This window comes from Bolinopsis microptera, chromosome 1 (genome assembly GCF_026151205.1).
Source record: "Bolinopsis microptera isolate Bmic1 chromosome 1, MBARI_Bmic_1.0, whole genome shotgun sequence".
NCBI lineage: Eukaryota > Metazoa > Ctenophora > Tentaculata > Lobata > Bolinopsidae > Bolinopsis > Bolinopsis microptera.
The window spans coordinates 24153511-24173344 of NC_087072.1; the positions used below are offsets into that span (position 1 = coordinate 24153511).

Consider the following 19834-nt stretch of genomic DNA (forward strand, 5'->3'; position numbering starts at 1 on the left):
TTCCACGCCGCCGAACGCCGCCACGCCGGGCCATTTTGGGCACGCCGCCGCCGGTTGGCTAAAAATGAACCGGCGTGCATCACTGCACGTTTTACATTTTCTTATTGTCCTGCTGGTTTGTTGACCAGCCTCATAGAGCTAGCTCCGTGAGGCCGAGGCTGGTCAGCATATCTTCAATTTATTACATATTTTTTACACGCTAACCTAACCAGCTGATGGGCATTATCATGACATAAATGTTATTTATAATGAATCTGGTTACTGCATTAAAACCCCAATTTACCGTGGAATTTTGACGGATCACAGTTTAAATTTACCTCTGTAGCTATTCCCACGATAGAAATCTTATTTTTATCAACGGCCGTGATGAATGGATTTCCAGTAGGATTTCCAGTAGAAATGGATTTCCAGTAGATTTCAAGTCGAATCACTTCGGGCTTATTTTGATAGCTTTGAGCTATTACAAACCAGTTGCTCCTCTTCTCACTAACTATCGGACGATTTACGTACTAAAGTTCGATAACGAAAGTTCGTGGTTTTCGAATGTCACTATACTATTACATCGGGTCTCAATAAGAGGTCTCCACTGCCTAGGCATCAAACCTTGGCAATCGGTAATTTTCCTCTGGCCCGGAGTCAGCTGACCCTAGGGACCAGAGGATAAAGACGTAGAGACTGTGTGTATCTACAAAAGTGGATGTTTTTACAAGAGACAGGGCTTGCAATGCAAGGGAAGAAAAATGGGCGAAACAATCATAAAGTGTATATTATATGAATTAGCAAATAGAAATTCAAACAATCCTACGCTACAATAAATGTTTATTACACAATTACTACTATTATACTAATACTATTACTACTATTATACTAATGAACGTTATAAATTCGAGATCCTGGTCATGGTAGAAGTAGAACCTACTAACCTACAGGTGGACATGGATTAAGTTTAACCCATTTACCCGAGCTAACTGTCAATAAACTTAATAATCACTTCTGCTAATTGAGCGAGCATGCTGTCTCTTTTATTGTGCATGTGGATGGCAAAAAAACAGTATTGTCTTTGAGGTGCTGAAAGTTAAATTACCAAAGAAAGTTTTGATTAACAGAAAATCATCAAAATAAAAAATAGATTTTGGATGATCTTTGAAGAAAAGCTTTTCTGCCGTTTTCTTGGCCGAAATTTCGCTGTTTGACTCAATTGTTGTTTTGGCTGTTATAGTTGTTATATCAAAATTGTTCAAAAAGTAGATAGAAACATTTTTTTAAGTAGATTTTATATTATTTCCTTTCAGTGGATAAAAACGCAGCTAAATTAAAACACGACAACTGAAATGCTACGTAATGTTACGTGAAAATCATGAAATATTTAGCGCAATCACTATACTTTCAACATTTTCATTTATTTATTTCAAATCTTCTTAAAATGCCTCTCAAAATCTTAATTTTATTTCGAAGTATCCATAACAGAAGTCCGATAAAGAATTCAAACCAAAAAGATAAATTATTTTAACAACTCATGTTTGCGCTGATTAAACCACTGTTAGCTCCGGGACCGTTTTGTCCTCCCGCCTTAGTCTTCAGCCAGCAGTGGTTATCAGACTTTCTCAGAGTGAAGGAGACGCAGTCAGCAGCGTCAAAGCAGCTCGTGTGACAATCCACATATCCATTAGATGGGAAGTTTCTCAAATCTGCACCCCAGAAATTAAATCCGTCCATGGCACATCTATTGTCTGTGGCCTCAAATTCAGGGGAACAGTCGATATTCATGCTGACTAAATCAACATTTGGTGAGGGTCCGCTCTGTCCACCTCTCTTCGTCTTCAACCAGCAGTTGTTGTCAGATTTTTGAAGTGTGAAGGACTGACAATCCTGAGCCATCCTGTAGGAACGAGCACACCGATCAAAGCTGGCGGCTCTGAAGTTTCTCAAGTGCGCTCCAATGAAATCTTTGCCGTCTCTTAAACAGTCTTTGTTGAGCTCCTGAGTTTCACACTCCATATTCCTACTGATCAGGGCGTTGTTTGGAGAGGGTCCAGTCTCCCCTCCTCTCTTCCTCTTCAACCAGCAGTAGTTGTCTGACTTTCTCAGAGTGTATGATTGGCAATCAGCTGTATCACTACACGCTGTGGCACAGGCCTCATAGCTCTCAGCTCTGAAGTTCCTGAAAGTTGCACCCAAGAAGTCAAAACCGTCCATGGCACATGATCTGTCGGAAGCTACAAAGCCTGGTTTTGGAGCACAGTCGATGTTCATACTGATTAAATCATCATTGGGTGAGGGTCCAGACCGTCCTCCTCGCTTGTTCTTCAGCCAACAATAGTTGTCTGAGTTCCTGGTGATGGCTTTGCAGTCGGGTTCGTTAACACATGCCATGGCACAAGCTTCAAGGCTTGATGCGCTGAAACTTCGGATGTCAGCTCCCCCAAAGTTGAATCCAACTCTCTTGCAATTCAAGTCATATAGTTCTGGTTCTGGTTCTGGTTCTGGTTCTGGTTCTGGTTCTGGTTCTGGTTCTGGTTCTGGTTCTGGTTCTGGTTCTGGTTCTGGTTCTGGTTCTGGTTCTGGTTCTGGTTCTGGTTCTGGTTCTGGTTCTGGTTCTTTTTGATGTTCTTATCGCATTTCTTTGCAGCTTTTCCTCCCTTCTTGTCTCCTTTTGCTTCCTTTTTGTTTCCTTTTCCTCCTTCAACGAATGCAAGGACGGCTACGATAGCCACTAGAAAAACGAAAAGTCTCGCTATTGTGCTGATCTGGATCAAAAGTGAGGTACGGACCACAGGAACGTACTTTAAATACTATAGTCCGGCTCCGTCCTCCCAGAGTAAAGTCAGTTTAGTAAATTGAGGAGTGTCTGTACAATCAGTACAATTTGTGAAAAGAAACTCATGGTTAGTCTATAAAACACACGAAAAGCAGTGTGCTCCTTACCCATTAGCCTCTACCTTTGTTATCAAAACACGTGATTCGATCACGTGATGTTATCTCATTGTAAACAGGGTTTATTTGTTTGATTACGTGTAGCTTATGGTAAAGTATTAACACAAGTTAACTAATAATATTATGTATATGCAAGCACAGATTCGAAGTAGAAGGAAATTTCGAGATCGTCTGGAAGGGCTGATCTAAAAGCAAGCTCTGCTCAGTATTTATAGCTAATCTAACTAAACTATCACTAACGAGCTAGTTAACAAATATATGACATCTAACTTTGCTCTACAAATTAATTATCTTTCGCCGCGATTTTCTAGATTTTCGCGGCACGTGCAGAATCGCGATTTTTACCATTCTCCGCGACCAATCGCGATTTTTGACGTTTGCCGAGACAAATCGCGATTTTCTCAGATCCTCGCGACAAATCGCGATTATTCCAGTTCGCTGAGGACCAAATTTGCGCATTCTCCTTTAACATTTAAATCCGAGGGCCAAATATCAAGTTCTTTATAATTATATGGAACCAATCACATGTAGGTACGGACCGAATGTAGGTACGGACCGAAAAAATATTTTCGGCTCATAAGGATCAGGGTAGCATGAACATAAACAAAAGTAGTTTCCAGAAAAACTTAATTTCGATTTAGAAAATTTTTGGTCCGAGTCATTCTCGATAGGTACAAGGAAAGTGCATCAATATGTAAGTTACTCTCCTTGCTTCTATATAAATATAACCTTTATAATAATTCTTACGTAAACATTATAATAATTTTCTATTATCACTAGAAGCCGTACACACCTATTATCTACCCAGGAAACCTTGCTGGCTGGGGCCTAACTTCGAAAGTAAAAGAGCTAGAGACTTTTTTTTGCAAAATGTTCGCCTTGTAAAAGTAACGTTACCTCCCCAGGAGGAAAATTAGGGACATTGTAAAGAGAGAGAGAGCGCTATTGAAAAATTATCACCTCTAGCAAGCCCGCCAGGCAATAAGGATTCCTGGGATCGAAATTCTGTTTTAAAAAACAGTAATGCCGGCCGGGACCGGGACCGGAGCAAAAACGCCAAATCCCGGCCGGTATCCCGGTCGAGCTCTGCTTGTAATTGTATCACGTCGTGACCCCCCAATCCCAATCCCATTTCACTTATAAGTATCGGTGCGAAAGCCACGACACAGCCGCGTACTCGTGCAGGCCTACAACGTGTGGCAATTACCGTTTACTTCTAGACTCTAGCTAGGGTCTTAGATTACAATATTTACTAGGAAAATTGCAAATCACCTACCCGGTACAGATTGCAAGGATGTAGATTATTGTGCAAATGGGTCCGCTTATCTTAAACCTAATTTACAATTGAATAATGTAATATTATACAGGCACAGGAAGCAGGCGTGATATTTCCTCTGAATCCAAATGTGAACCGAAAATCATTCATGATCTTGGTTACAACTACAAGACGTTACATTACCCTCTATTTACACTCCTTGGCTACACGAGGAGCCATACCAACAACCAATAGTAATACGATGACAGGAGAACTTTCCAAGTACTAGCCTGATTGATGAAATTATGATAAATCGATAATAACATTTTATTCCCTTTTATCTAATTATCTGGTCACTGATATCTTTTGCAACGACCAACAAATAACATTCGATTTACTCGAGCACTAGTCACGTTTGCATTTTGGGGTTGGATTTCCGAAACGATGATTCTGATAGTTCTCCTACTTGGGGTGAGCCTAGCAGAAGTACAGGCGGCCAAACAGTCGTGTCCCGAAGCTAAACAACTATTTGAGCGGTGTCTCAATCGTGGTGAGTCTCCAAGCCAGTTTAAAGTATTGATTATCATCTTGCTGAAACCTCCTCTAACCGAATTTAATTTTTGCTCGATTCTTTACAATTTAGTAAGTTTTAAGAAGTACGAGCACGACGTTGACAAATAAATGTCCAGGGTACGAAGCACGGCAATTGGAATACTGTATTCTCTCTGATAATGATATGGAGGTTAAGGATAGGAGCTGCAATAAAGCTGAAAAGATACTTTACACGACCTGCGGGTACCGACAATGTAGCGGAAACTTCAGATCTGATGACGTCACACTCCCATCACCTGAAAATGACATGGCAGTAGCCTCAAATAACGACCTCTGTACGAAGATAGGATCTGAGACCCTGGAGAAGGGGGGCAGTGCAGTGGACGCTTCCATCTCAATCCTTCTTTGTCTGGGAGCAGTCCAGCCTCAGTCTAATGGTATCGGGGGAGGGGGCTTTATGGTCGTCCACACTAAGGAACATGACAACGTTATCAACTTCCGGGAAATGGCACCTAAAGCGTCCACCCAAGAAATGTTCGTGGAAGACAGCTCCTTGTCTGTAAACGGAGGGCTAGCAAGTGGGGTTCCCGGATCAGTGGCTGGATATTGGAAAGCTCATAGACTTTTTGGAAAACTAAACTGGGCTGACCTGTTTGCTCCAACTGTAGCTCTGCTGAACGAAGGTTTTCCAGTTTCAAAGCACATGGAATATGCACTCTCCCGTACGAAACAGTATCTGATAAAAGATTTGAATGCAAGGAAAATATTCTTCAAAAATCCTGAAGATCAAGAAAGCTATTTGAGGGAAGGTGAGATGTTCCGGAATGATAAACTAGCTGAAACTCTCCAACACATCGGTGACCATGGTCCCCAGGCTTTTTATAGAGGACAAATCGCAAAGAACATTGTTAGGGCCACGGTAAGTGTAACATATGATTCTTAATGTATACAATCCAGTCTTTTATATTCTGCAATTCAAATAGGAGATTCGTGCAATGACCAGTTATTATTATTAAATATTTTTTGAATGGCTAATTAAATCATTTTCAGAAAGCAACAGGAGGAATAATGACCATGTGGGATTTATCACGATACCGTGCTCTGGTTCAAGAACCTCTCCAATTTGAGTACAGATCTAAAAGGTTCTTAGCTGTGCCACCTCCTGCCTCGGGCCATGTCCTTTCCATCGTGTTTCAGCTTCTGGACAATTTTGACCTCAGTTCCCAGGATGCTCAAGCATGGAGCGAGATTCTGGAAGCTATTAGATTCGGGTTCGCAATTAGGGGCCAAACCGGTGACCCGGAATTTTCCGAGAAATCAAAATGGTTGGTGGAAAAAGTTCAGAACGGAACCTGGTCTAAGGAGATCCTGAAAAAGTACGTGAAAAAGAACAAAAACCAGTTCAGAGGGCCCTACGACAATGTGGATGAGTACATGCAATCTGGACCTCTTTACGAAAACTTTGACGGAACCCACACTGCGCATGTTTCCGTGCTTGGACCTGACGGAAGTGCTGTATCCTGCACCTCCACTGTCAACCTGTGGTTTGGGTCTCGAGTCATGACTGATGACGGCTTCATAATGAACAACCAGATGGACGATTTCTCGACCCCTGGAGCCGTCAACACGTTTGGGTTCCCATCTGCTCCTGAAAACTTCATTGTCCCTGGGAAACGGCCTATGTCGTCGACTGCCGCCTCAATCATCGTAGACGAGGAAGGTAGAGCCCGTTTTGCTACTGGAGCCGTGGGTGGGTCTAGAATCATAACAAGTACCATTCAGTCCATCATAAATGTTCTGGATTGGGGAATGACTCTGGAAGAAAGTCTTAATGCTAAAAGGCTTCACGACCAACTTACAACAGAAACAAGGTACGAACCAGGATTTGACGAAAAGTTGCTAAAGGAGCTAAGGGAGATGGGATATAACATGGTAGAGAAGAGAGGAATTATGTCCGCCGTATGCAGCGTGTCTAGTTTGAATGAGGAAACTGAAGCCCGTGGTGATCCAAGAAAACAGGGATCCGGACGTGTCATTAGGATGTAACTGTAAGTATTGATCAATACTTTTTGGACTCAATACTTCAATACTCAATGTAGTAGTGAGTCCAAAAACATTATAAATTATAACATGTTTGAATTGTTTATAATAATAGTCGGTTTATAGTAGATCAGAGAAATTGTTTAATGTTTAACTGTACGACTTGCAGTTGGTCTAACCAGAGCCCTCACCACACACGCTTGCGGTACTTTTAGTGTAACTATAAGCACGTGGTTACTGGTTATATTATAGTTGGTTATATTATAGGTGAACTGTATTATATGACATTCAGACATTGATTGCTAACTAACATTTTCCTCTCATGTCTCAACATTTAGAAATTTAGCTTAATTAATTTTTCTTCACATATATTTTTATTGTCGATGTCATTATTTATATTATGAATACTTTGTCATTTTTAAATCATATCATTTCATTTACAATGATGAGGTTTTAATTTGACGGACTCAATATCAAATATTTATAAGTAAAATGTAAAACCATGACGATCGGTTCAAAATAAATAATGTTATTAAACATTAAACTAAAAATTACATATAAATGTCAAAGTGATTCAAATCAGAAACTTGATCGACAAAATGCCGATTCTGACGGCCCTTAACTATACCGTAGCTCGACGCAATAGCTTGACGCAATATAACGTATAAGCATAAAAATACCCAGCAGTTAGCAGCAGTTTCTTTGCACTTTAGACTTAGTCTCCCTAGCTGTGTGGGCGCGATTGCAGTTTTTTGCACTTCGTTCCTCCTAGCTGTGTAGGGGGTGCACGATAAAAATAAACTTGCTATGCACAGGAGGACTATAGTGCAAAGAAACTGCTGCTATAACTGCTGCTCACTGCTGCTCACTACTGGTCACTGCTGCTCACTACTGCTCACTGCTGCTGTCGCGCGCACTGCTGTGGTGCTAAAATTATCTACTAATATGAAGATGTCTTATCAAAAACACGTTGCAGCTTGAAGAAATTTAATTATACACATGCCTGGATCCTGTTTCAGATCAACACATACAGCTTGTCATGTGATGGAATATGAGCTGACTGGGGTGATAAACCTACACACGTCTTTATGACCTGAGCAAGCTGATAAATTGTGAGTTGTGGGATGGTAGTGGAATTTCAAAGTCACGCCATGGGGAGATTATGTGCTGATAGTCAAGTTACCACATCATGCCATGGTGATAAAATTATCAACAATTATGAAGGTGTCTTATCAAAAACTCGTTGCAGCTTGCAGCCTGCATACTTGAGAAATAATTGAATTGAATAACCTTTTGCAAAAGTAGACTCATATTACAATGGTAATCTAATTGATTGATGTATATGGGGGACAGCAAGTAACTTCGTAGTTTCACATTGCCTTGTTTCTTTGCTTCAGTAGAAATTTAAAAAAATGAACTCTAAGCTTTTCTGTTGTTTAAACCAGCTTATAATTGCAAATAATTACCTATTAAAGACCCCTCCAAAGATTTATCTCCATTCTGGAGATGGACCTGTAACTCTTGAGTCTGTCGAGCACTGCATCCAACATGTAGGAATATTTCCCAGTGGGCGCATTAAAGGATTACACCAGAGGAACGTGAATGGGGATCATTGCAAATGTCAACTAGTCGGACAGAGATCATCTTCATCACTTTCTGAATTATCATTCATAACCAGTAGTTAGCACATCGTTGATTTTTGCTTTCAAATGATAACTGCTACTCTTATCGATTTTATTGTTTAACTCGACGGCTTCTTCTCAAGAGCGAAGGAATGGTCATCACTTCATAACATGCTTCTCACGATGCTCTTGATCTAGGAAGAATGCACTTTTGCTGTGGTGTGTCACACTCCATATGAGTAAATCTCAAGGTGATGTTGATCTAGGAAGAATGCACTTTTACTACTTTACTATGCTGTGTCACACTCCACATGGACAAATCTCGAGGTGCTCTTGATCTAGGAAGAATGCACTTTTGTTGCGGAGTGTCATACTCCATATAAATTTTTCATTTTGCTTACACTTTCTTAATTTTGTATCTTAACATTTATCAACCAATTAGAAACATGGACAATTGTGGACTCACAATAAGATGTGGAGGGGATCGTTTCCCTGTGAGAGTGGGAGGAGAGATGGTACATACATGTTATTGCGAGTGGGTGCTCCTCCTCAACCCCGAGGAGCATAGTCTCCTGTACAGAGAGATTGCTGTAAGTTTAAACACAGAAAAAACTTAACCTCTGTTCTACTTAAAGTTAACCTTTCAGAGAGCGCAGATAATCTGCGGCAACAAGAAAGAGACTCTATAACTTCTTTATTTATTTTTATGAATGTCATTTTATTTTATTTTATTCCAACACACAGTCCTCATAACAGAGCTGCTCCTCCCCCTCACAGTGAGGTTAGTATTCTGTACAGCTATTCAGCTAACAGTGGTGTGACATTATTCAAGTTTTAAAGAACATGTTGTTTTATTACTTCTTCTATCTGAGGACTTGCATAGGTTCCTAACAATAGTTTTATCTTAACACCATCTGTTTTTATATTTCAGGAGGAGATTGTGCAGTTAATAAGTGGGGATATTCACCCGATCAGTGCTCACTGTGTGAACATCACTGCGGATCTCGATACTGCTGAGAGTGTAAATGTGAGTTTTATATTTATCAGGTTTGTTTTTCTTCATATCAGAGCTTTCATTAGACATCCTTTCCACTTTCTATGGACTGATATTTTTGCATTGTTTGATTATATTTTTAATATGATATCTTAGTCATACTTTTTTTCATTCATCTTCATAGGAAAAAGCGTTAAAAGAAGTTAACAAAAGGCTACGCGAGGTAGAGGTATTGCAACGTGAGGCAGAGGAAAGGAGACGTGATGCAGAGGAAAGGAGACGTGAGGCAGATGTAGGGAAACGTAAGGCAGAGGAGGAGTGCGAGAGACTGAATGACAGAGCCATTCGGATTAAAAGAAGACTTATGGAATACATTGATCTTTAACGTGAGATTGACTTGTATCACGTTGCGACCCCCACGGTCGTTTCACTATGGTGACGATACAGGGGGACGATACAGGGGGACGATACAGGGGGAGCCGCGCACTTCGTGCGCGGCGGGTCATACAACGTATGACAAAGATTGATTATGATTGGTGAACGTGTTTATAGGAAAAAGCCTTAAAAGAAGTTAACGAAAGACTACGTCAACGTGAGGTAGAGGAAAGGAAACGTAAGGCAGAGGAAAGGAAACGTAAGGCAGAGGAGGAATGCGAGAGACTGAATGACAGAGCCAATCGGATTAAAAAGACTTAACTGAATACTGGGATTCCTTGAAGAGGTCTTATTCTAATTGGAACCATCTAGGGGAATTAAATTAAATTATTGGATGCCAGGAACTATAATTAAATATACTGGAATTGATTGACATTAAGAACTGAATACTGGGATTCCCTGGATAGGTCTTATTCTAATTGGAACCATCTAGGGGAATTAAATTAAATTATTGGATACCAGGAACTAAAATTAAATATATTGGAATTGATTGACATCAAGAATTGAATACTGGGATTCCTTGAAGTTGAAGAGGTCTTATTCTAATTGGAACCATTTAGGGGAATTAAATTAAATTATTGGATGCCAGGAACTAGAATTAAATATACTGGAATTGATTGAATCAAGAACTGAATACTGGGATTCCTTTAAGAGATCTTATTCTTTTTTTGATTGAATACGCCCAATGGGCGCTGGTCTGTACCGAAATATAAAAAACATACAATATAAAATTATAGAGAAACATAGAGAATAAAATTCTAGCAAGCCTCCGAAAACTATTTAGCCTTGTGTGTCGACGTAACTAGAAAATAGCATAAAAATATGAGTTGCAGTTCAGGTTCTGTTACTTTAACATTTACCAGTCTCAGCACTGAAAAAAACACACTAACAACTAAATAAGCTTTCAACGCGGTTCATTTATTAATTGTAAAAAGTGGTAAATCTACACACGGCAACTCCAGTCAGCACCAAATAACACTCAACATACATCATACATTAACTCTTATCAGGAGCTTTGGGACGTTTGAGATGATAAGGTTTTATCAGCCGTGCAGATCTTTCTGTCGCGTATGAAATAATGTTTATTTGAGTCTTTCTGGATCATCTGTTTCATCTCCTTAACAAGTTTACTATGCGCAAGCTGTTCCTCTTTGGTTCTGTCCGGTCCCAAATAAACATGTTTGAAAGAGTCACTGTCTCTGAGGTTTCGTGCACGCATCAAAATCAAGTCTACCTCACTGGCACAACCAAATTCGACCTTGATAGGCCTATTCTTACCCGGTTCCTTCCTTCCGATTCTGTAGACCTCACCAGTGCGGAGCACGGGGAAAGCGTCAGTTCCGTAAAGTATGTCCTTGACAACTTTGTTGAGCTCAAAATCGGCTTCTTTATCACTTTCATGGCAACCGTAGATCATCAAGTACTTCGATCGTTTCTTCTCTTCATTTACAGTCCTGACGGCTTGTTTGATAGAGTTTTCTGTTAAAGGTTTCCCGCTAGGACGCTGAGCAGTGTTTTTCTTGACAACATCCGTCCAACTTTTCATTTCTGATTTAACTGTCTCCTGAACTGAATTCATCTGTCCTTGTTGAGTTTCAATAATTAGTTTCTGATCCGCTATTTTCTCCGATTTCATGACATCAATTTTCCCAGCAGCACTTTTACAAAGTTTAATATTCTTCTCCGCCAATTTCATTAAGCTGCCGATGATTTTGACGAGTGGATTTTTGTTAAGTTTCATTAAAGCGGTCTCAGTAAAGTCAGATCTACATGAAACATTGGCAACCTTGAATATTTTCTGAATTTCTGATGTCATCTCATGGTCCATCGCGTTGAGCCGGTCCACTGAAAAATCCATGCTACACAGTCGGCGCTGTTGAAAGTCGACGTGGCGAGTAACACTTTCACTGATAACGATCACTGATAAGCGAGCTAAAAAACAGTGCAAATACAAATTGGTTTACTGCGAACTAATTGGAACCTGTGTACCATTGTTTTCTAGAGACTGTGAGAATTTTCACAGTACCAAATTTGTTATACCTTTTTGGAAAAATCGGTGAGTTTTGCTTTGTCATACGTTGTATGACCCGCCGCGCATGAAGTGCGCAGCTTCCCCTGTATCGTCGAAGTGAAGCGACCATGGGGGTCACCACGTGATACAAGTTCTGCTTAGGTGCCATATTTGCAACCGTGCGCGGCTTTTGGAGCAAAAGTAGGTGTCTGAGTAGTAAAACCAAAAATCGCGTAATTTGACGAAATTTGTTAATTTTTCTTGTATTATTCTGTCATATTTTCAATCTTCAGTTCCTTGAATGAAATCATTTTGAAAATTGGTGAAGACCTTTTTGATTCATGATGTCAATCCTTCGCATCTCGCCACATTTCGCCATTTGTGGTTACTGGGCCGCGCTCAGCCTGTCATTCCGCCTAATCTTTATGTTTATGAACATGATAGCCTGAGGTCCCCAAGTAACATTGCATTTGTGGTTGCGAGAAATATTATTGGATGCGCGCGCGGCCCAGCAGTGCATCGCGCTACAAAAAACTTTCCGATAGGTGATAGGGCTTTCACAACTGTCCGAAAAATTTAGTGGGTATCGGAGTTGATATAGTGATGAAAATGGGGCAAAATACGGTGCTTTTAGCTGTAACTTTTAGCGCGATGCGTTACTGTGCCACGCCGCGCACTCAATGAGGCTTCTTACAGCTTCTCCTCACTAGATCGGCAAAATGCGCTACTGTGCCGCGCAGAGCTGCGATGAATTGACATCGTCAATTAATCACAAGGGCAGAAATGAAGTTGTATCATTTCAGATCACTCAGATATAACCTAACAACATCAACATACATTAACTTAAAAAAGCAGAGGCTATATTTCACTTATATATATTATATTATTAATATATACTACTAATATTATATATTAGACCCAACTCACTCAGAACTCAGCACTGTGCACAAAGACGTTGAAACAGAGCTTCTCTCCCTACCAAAAACACTCATATTACCAAAAAGGAATCAATGAAACAGGAAATTTAATTTTAGCACATTTTTACAGAATAAAAAGATGTAAAACAATTCATAAAATATAATGCCCATTTGGTGTATGACTTTTTGTCCTTGACTGTGCATGCTAGTTTGGTTTAAGAAAGACAGGTAACTAACAGGGCAAGTAATGCGCGTGCCTGGAAGCTTTTGCACACACCGAAACGCTAGTTCAGTTAAGTTTATAGAGACAAGGCTCAGATTAGGACTAGAAGAAACATTTTTAGCAGACATTAGGGGTTCGATTTATAATTGTTACTATTAACTATAGGTTGCAGTCTTGTTGTGACAAAAAGTCTACACTAAAACATGCTTTAGTTTATATTGTGTAGTTCAAGGATATAAAATGCAGCTTCAAGGTGGATAGCTGGCGAAAGATTTTGGCCTTTGTATCACTGGTCATTCAAAGATGTAAGGGTAATTTACCCTTAAGTCTGGCCAACAGTGACAAGAGTATCCCACAGATGTATCAGGTACCTAGCACACAAGAAGAACAAAAAACACAAATACATAATGGAAGACTCCTGAATGTCGAAAAAGCTACCTTCACCCCACGTGTTTCAAGTACGACGGGAGGAATGGCTTTGGAGGCATCTAAATTCTTAAAGCATATAATAGCTGAGAAGACCAGCCTTAAAAATGGTCAAGGGTACTGTGATGTGTGTCCTTAAATGTCAGAGCCGAACTGCAATTTGATTTGCTGAAAACGTGTATTATTATATATCCAGCAGTGGGCTATATTTTGTCTTCTGACCTCTCGCAGCCCGATGTTACAAGACACAGTGCGCGTCCAGCCCGCTTAAAATACAGCACGCGAGCAGACAACATTTAACGTGACAAGTAACAATACAGCCTGGAGCACTTTCACTTTCAAACAAATTTTTGGGGCCTAAACTATTAAACTTTAAAGTTTAACTATTACAAGACACGTATACCATATTTATGTCACTGACACTACATCTTAATGGTTCCCACGGCTCAAGGAATGCACCATATCACTTATCGGCCTCAGTCCCTATACCACTCAGTGCAATATGATTGGCTGACATTGAACACGTGACGTGTTACCATGGTTGCAACAATTAGTGGCGACTTTAAGTCTAGAGTTGATGTTTATACAGTATACACCATACACGCTCCATTGTTTATTTCAACTGATTTCCATTTCCATAATTACTCAAGCTATTTCAAGTAATAATTCTTGAAATTTTAAGCCGGAATTTTACCTGTAATTCTATTGTGTTCCCGAAAGAAATTTTGCCATGTTTTTTGTTTTGAAACTATACCGTTTACCACTAATATTGATGTTATGAATTTGATCTTTTACTCAACGTAAAATATATATAATATATATATTCAATGTCCCTTCGTGCTTCGTTATCTTGAGCTCTCTTGGTAACTGCAGATGGCATTCAGTTTATAGTTACACAGTTGTTAAAGTTATGGCGAGCACTCTTTTTAATAGTTTAAGCTGAATTTATTGTTTGACCTGCCCTACACACTGTGTATTGATTAACTCTCGATGTACATCTGATGTGTTGTCATGGTAACAGGAATTCTGTGTTACTCGTAGTATGGATTGATTGAGATACACAATTTTTAATCTATGTTAATGATTAACATCCCGTTGCCTGTTCATCAATATAGTTGGTGTGTAATACTATTATAGTACAATGGATTTCAATTCTTCTATTGTGTGTGTTATATAATCAGTAATGTTGCCCTGTTCTGCATCTTACACCATGATTTTCTATTAAATTTGCAGCTTTAGTTCGAAATCTTTTACTTCTATTTGCTATGATTGTTGAAAACTGTAAAGCGCCCGCTCATGGATATACACGATATCATTCCTCGCCATGAGGGCGGAACTATCGTATAGCACTCGGGCCCGTTGGGCCCTCCGTGCTATACGAAAATATCTCCGCCTCGGGGTGGCGCCCTCGTGGAGATATAAAATATTGCACGCGCACGCGCATGCAATATTTAGTACTGCCCTCAAGGCTGCGGTGATATCTATATGTATTATATATTCATCAGTGGTTACTGCAATTTGTGATCTGGACTTGGACCTGAACCAGATAAACACTCTAGAATGCTCAGGGGGTGTTCATCAGGTACCGTAAAGGTCTGGACTGCTGAAAAGTGTCCAGTTACTTTGTGCAATCTCTATTTTCAATGGCCTTAAATATTAAATGACCAGTATTTGTATATTTTGAAGAATTTATCCAGAGATTTATACATTTATACCAAGATTTTTTTAGCTTTATACCAAGATTTCTAGAGCTTCTTTAATTTCATATTAAATTTTTATACCAGATAATTACTGTACTGTATATTATATTGAGTTGAATAATGTTTTTGTTTTAATTTATTAATTGGATTCTAATTTTGAGGGTGTCTAACCTTTCAGCCAGACAGTAGCCATTGCTGCATTTATCTGTGTAATTGTTTGAATCAAATCTTCTCAAATAAATTGAATAGAACGGCAAAAAAGTTTAATTTTGAAAATTTGAATAGAATGTGAAACCCCCTTGGCCTTTGTAATAAATGCAGCCCATTGAAAATCTAATGTATAGGCTCTTAACCCAGTGGCAAATAGTCAGGCGTCCAGGAATTTAACACCTAGTCAAACTTTGTTGATAACCGGTAAAAAAAGATTCTTGTGGAAAAAATATTCGCATTAATTTAAAATTAAATCAAAATTGGTCGCTCTCAGGGCTAACGCGATGTTACATCATTTTATCGACTCGAAGTTCGAATCGAGCGCATTCCTAGATTCCATGACTATTTCTTACCTATAAGATTGCTTGACTATTTTTTGCGCATTCAGACACCAAAAAACGCGCAGAAAACGCGAGCTATCCATTCCTCCTTCCTCAACATCCCGGAATATGAAAAAATAGTCATGTAAAATAGTCATTTGAAATAGTCATGCAAAATTTCAGCTCTGATACGCTAAAATATCAAGTTAATCTTAAACAATCGACAATCTAATATGAATCCTCCCAATCCTCCCAGCCATATTAACTGGTGAACGGTGTAAATATAGAGCGGTATTTTAAAATGTAGCATTCAAAATTTTATGGATTCAAGTTGGCTCCTTTAGTCTAGATTCATTTAGAAAATTCTCGAAGTTCGAGTAATACAGTATTCTCAGGGTTTGGCGCTTAAGGAAGCTTCACATCCGAGACCGATTTCCACGAATCAATTTAATATTGTAGCTACAAGTCAACAACAGTGCAAGTGGGAAGGAAGTGAATCTAGCCATTGCTACTATATCAGGGGAACTCGTGTGTTCTAGGCTTAAGCAAGTTTCACATCCTAGATCATCTAGAGTACAGTGCAGACAACCCCCTCCATTATACATCCCTATCCCGCTTTAAGTCCGAAGTTTATCATTGTTTATTGTCCAATATTGTTTCTAACCTGGCAGAAGCAAGCTTCAGATCCAAAGTCAGGCCATAAATATCGACACAAGGTCGAAGCCACTTTCAAAGTAGCGAATCGTTCATCATGTTGATGAGAGTCAGATCTTAGAACTCGATCTTCCGAGTTAGTATGAAGAATAATAAAGAAATGTCTGTGGGCTAGGCTGTATACTTCTTTTAAAAAAATTACCTTGCGTTTCAAATAAATTAAAGAATTCTCAGAAATTTTTTATTTAATTTCAAAATTTGCAATTGCATATTCATCCGGTAATTATTCTAATAGATACGCTAAGCATTTCAAACTAATCTTGACCTGGGAGAAGAGCTGACCAGTGACAAGTCGGCCGCAAAGCGGCCGAAAAATATATAGCCTTTTTTTCTTCCCAAAATGGATTCCTAGTCATATTTAAAATTTATTCCACTGGGGCTCTTAAGTCTAAGTCTATCTAAATCTGCTATTTTCACAGAAATACTACTTTTCAATCCTCTTTCCCTTCTAAGAGCAATGACTGTTGTTCTCAATAGGTCAAATCTCACTCTTTTCCTGATAGAATTCGTGTAAGATCACTGTTCTAATGTTTAGGGTACAGCCTGATTATATAAATGGGATCACCAAATAATTTATAATTTTACTTTATTCTCACTTCCTAGGCTTTATGGAACCTCCTGAGAAAGTAGTTGCCTTTCTACATATTGTGAGAGAAACTATTCACACAATTCAAGAAAGTGGGTTTTTAGATGAACATCTTGATCTTTGGTCTAGTGCAATTAATCGAAATGTAAGTTTGCTATATATCTTCTCGTACACAATTTAACTGGTCATTTTAGAAAAACTCTTCCTTTTCAAAGTACCAAGGAATACATCATTTATAATTCAAATGTCTACTTTAAATTATTTAAAGTAACCTGGTATGACAGTTAAAACTGATTTTAAAATTGCTCCAGGATAAGATGAAAAGTTTATTGGCTGATGTTGAAGACTTGTCAGCCATGTACAAAACTGACAACTTGAAGTTGGAGAATCCACTGTCTGAACCCGAACTTAACGGTGAAATCAGATACATGCTGACAAAGCGGTAAGTATAAAGTGAGTTTAAAGACGATGTTGTGTTGAATCAGGCACAAAATGATTCCTAATATACCATCATTAAATAATAATGTACCTACTAGTACTGCATGCATAATGCATGTATGTGCTGTGTGTAGGTTTTGTATTTTAAATGTCAAAACCTTCCACCTTATGCTTCTGCTCCAACCCAGCCTTCGCCCTAACCCCTTCATCCAAATTGGTTATACTAACTCGTTACCGTAACCTTTCTCAAAGATGCCAACTGTCAGTTAAATATTCTGTATGGCGCACATTAAAGATCAATCAGATATGCATTAGATAAGTTTGTCAGAGAACACCATGTATTAAACTGAAATGCAGCATGTCCTGCCATAACCGTGGTGTTTTTATTTAGAGGGGTACTGTATGACTGTAGTTGAATTTGGGGTGACGCTGTCTTTATGGTCATGCACACTGCAGAGCAGTTCCCTAACTTTCTCTCCCATTTAATATTGGGTAACTGCTTGGTAACATAGCCACTGTGATAGTAATATGGGTGTCTTAAAAGCAACCTATACGTTTGAACATTGTATTTTTTACTCAACTTAACTTAATCATATCCAAGAGATCGTGAATTACATAGGTACCCACTATAGTGCAATGCCCTTGCTCGAAAGATCTCTGAAAATATTATACTTTCAGGATACACGTACTGAGCCAATCCGATTCAATTTTGAGAAGAACATACAAAGACTCCCTTGCACTACTTCAGAACTCGCACCCAGTTTTGAATTTACAAGATAGTATAAATGAGCTGACCTCGTTGGAAGATGCTGAAGATATAAAAGTACTGAAGGATAAAAAAGACAGTGATAATGTTAATGATATGCAACACCTCACCATCTCAGATGATAAGCAGCAGCCTAGTGTAAATGGCGAAAATCATTTAAAACTTAATCCTTCAAACATATTACATTGTTCTCCTTCAAAAACTGACCCATCTAAATCTGAAGATTATTTAGACCTGGATAACTTTCATCGTAGCAAGACCAGCTCATCTAGGAAATCAAAACGACATCGTCATGATGAATACTATCATGACAAATATTACCCTGAAAAGCATGCACGCCATCATGACAAATATCATCATGATCAAAAATACAGTAATGAAAAACATCGTCGAAGAAGTCGGTCGTCAAGACACAAAGAATCAAGGAGCAGCAGAAGAGGAAGATCTCGTTCTCGTTCTCCATCCAAAAGGAGAAGCTACGAAAGAGAAACATCCAAACATAGATCAGGAAAGGTAAAGAAGAAGCAAGATAACTATCTCAGACAAGTCAGTTCGGAGTACCATTCTAAATATGACGACCTTTACAAATCCTATCAAAATGTAGTGGATGATGTTTCAAACAAGGAAAGAGATGAGTTTTACAAAACTAAAGCTAATTAAACAATTCCATTTCAAAAACTTACCTTGGTACAAAAAATTAAAAGATCAGAAAATTAAGAAACCCCCCTCTCACAGTTTCTTAATTTGATGAGCTTACTAATTATATGTATATTAATTAATTGATTTATTAATTTTCTGTACTAAGGTATTCTGCGTAAAGGAAATCAGGGACAAACATCCATACCCAATGAATTGTCATGAATTTCTCAGTTAAAACCATGATTTTCCTAAAAGAGATTAAACGTAGAAGTTATAACTCTTACACAGGATTTTAAATTAAATCTGAACTGTAGTGATTTTATTTCGTTAGCTAAGGTAAGTTAACATGATACAATTTTTAATTGTTTGGTTATCATCAAACTTTTGGTGTTTTTTATTATAATTTTGTTTTCTATGAATTAAAACAAACATTTTTTAATCAATTTTGTATCGATTAGTCACCAAATGTGTATTTGATTTATAGTCTTTTCACTTTGGACTTGGATATGATTTTATCCATATTCAGCCAAATTACTGCATTAGATTAAATCAGTTGAACTAAGCATTATTTATATCAAGTTGATCTAGGAATGAAAATACAGTTTGGGAAAAGGGAATGACTGCACAAAACCGGGGGCGGTATTTAAAATCAAGGTTTTACCGTGAACTTCATTTCATCTTTTAATAGTATTCAATTGTTATCTTCAAAGCAAGATAATATTTTTAATAATTATGTTATTGGTTGCATCGAATTTATCTGCAATGCTTATTGGGCTTATTGATTTTTGTTTTCAGAAAGTTGCTTAAAGATCAAAGCTCATACAGTGTCTGGTTTTACCCAAAATTGATGCTGTTTTTTATTTATGTTTCGACCAATCAAATAGTAAATTTTATACAATGTTTTACTGTCGTTTGCAGATCAAATATCATCAATTTTGCTCTTCAAATTGAGAAATGATACGCAAGACTACATCCTATTCAATAACATTAACAGTGTAAGGCTACAGTCTACATAAAACATTGTTTTACTTGTCTGGAAATTTACATTTTGC

The 19834-nt window shown here is 38.5% G+C and overlaps 3 protein-coding genes across 3 annotated transcripts; 2 read left to right on the forward strand and 1 right to left on the reverse strand.

Annotated features, from left to right (window-relative positions):
- Positions 1–1506: 1506 nt before the first annotated feature.
- Positions 1507–2373, reverse strand: LOC134826027 (uncharacterized). Its single transcript, XM_063838291.1, has one exon. It carries the CDS (start codon positions 2371–2373, stop codon positions 1507–1509), a length of 867 nt encoding a protein of 288 aa, XP_063694361.1.
- Positions 2374–4340: 1967 nt separating this feature from the next.
- On the forward strand, positions 4341–7224 carry LOC134820160 (glutathione hydrolase 1 proenzyme-like). The gene is made up of 3 exons (XM_063830384.1): positions 4341–4739; positions 4879–5660; positions 5792–7224. The coding sequence occupies exons 1-3, from the start codon at positions 4634–4636 to the stop codon at positions 6785–6787; spliced, it is 1884 nt and encodes a 627-aa protein (XP_063686454.1). The 5' UTR covers positions 4341–4633; the 3' UTR covers positions 6788–7224.
- Positions 7225–16960: 9736 nt separating this feature from the next.
- On the forward strand, positions 16961–19796 carry LOC134812500 (arginine/serine-rich protein 1-like). Its single transcript, XM_063819971.1, has 3 exons — positions 16961–17084; positions 17251–17381; positions 18056–19796. The coding sequence occupies exons 1-3, from the start codon at positions 16962–16964 to the stop codon at positions 18801–18803; spliced, it is 1002 nt and encodes a 333-aa protein (XP_063676041.1). The 5' UTR covers position 16961; the 3' UTR covers positions 18804–19796.
- The last annotated feature ends 38 nt before the right edge of the window (positions 19797–19834 follow it).

Excerpts from the sequence above, each read along its gene's own strand:
- LOC134826027 (XM_063838291.1), bottom strand. The coding sequence starts at position 2,373 with ATGGCATGTGTTAACGAACCCGACTGCAAAGCCATCACCAGGAACTCA.
- LOC134820160 (XM_063830384.1), top strand. The coding sequence starts at position 4,634 with ATGATTCTGATAGTTCTCCTACTTGGGGTGAGCCTAGCAGAAGTACAG. Across the intron at positions 4,740-4,878 it reads TGAGCGGTGTCTCAATCGTG|GGTACGAAGCACGGCAATTG; the intron begins GTGAGTCTCCAA and ends ATAAATGTCCAG. Across the intron at positions 5,661-5,791 it reads AGAACATTGTTAGGGCCACG|AAAGCAACAGGAGGAATAAT; the intron begins GTAAGTGTAACA and ends AATCATTTTCAG.
- LOC134812500 (XM_063819971.1), top strand. The coding sequence starts at position 16,962 with ATGGAACCTCCTGAGAAAGTAGTTGCCTTTCTACATATTGTGAGAGAA. Across the intron at positions 17,085-17,250 it reads CTAGTGCAATTAATCGAAAT|GATAAGATGAAAAGTTTATT; the intron begins GTAAGTTTGCTA and ends AAATTGCTCCAG. Across the intron at positions 17,382-18,055 it reads AGATACATGCTGACAAAGCG|GATACACGTACTGAGCCAAT; the intron begins GTAAGTATAAAG and ends TTATACTTTCAG.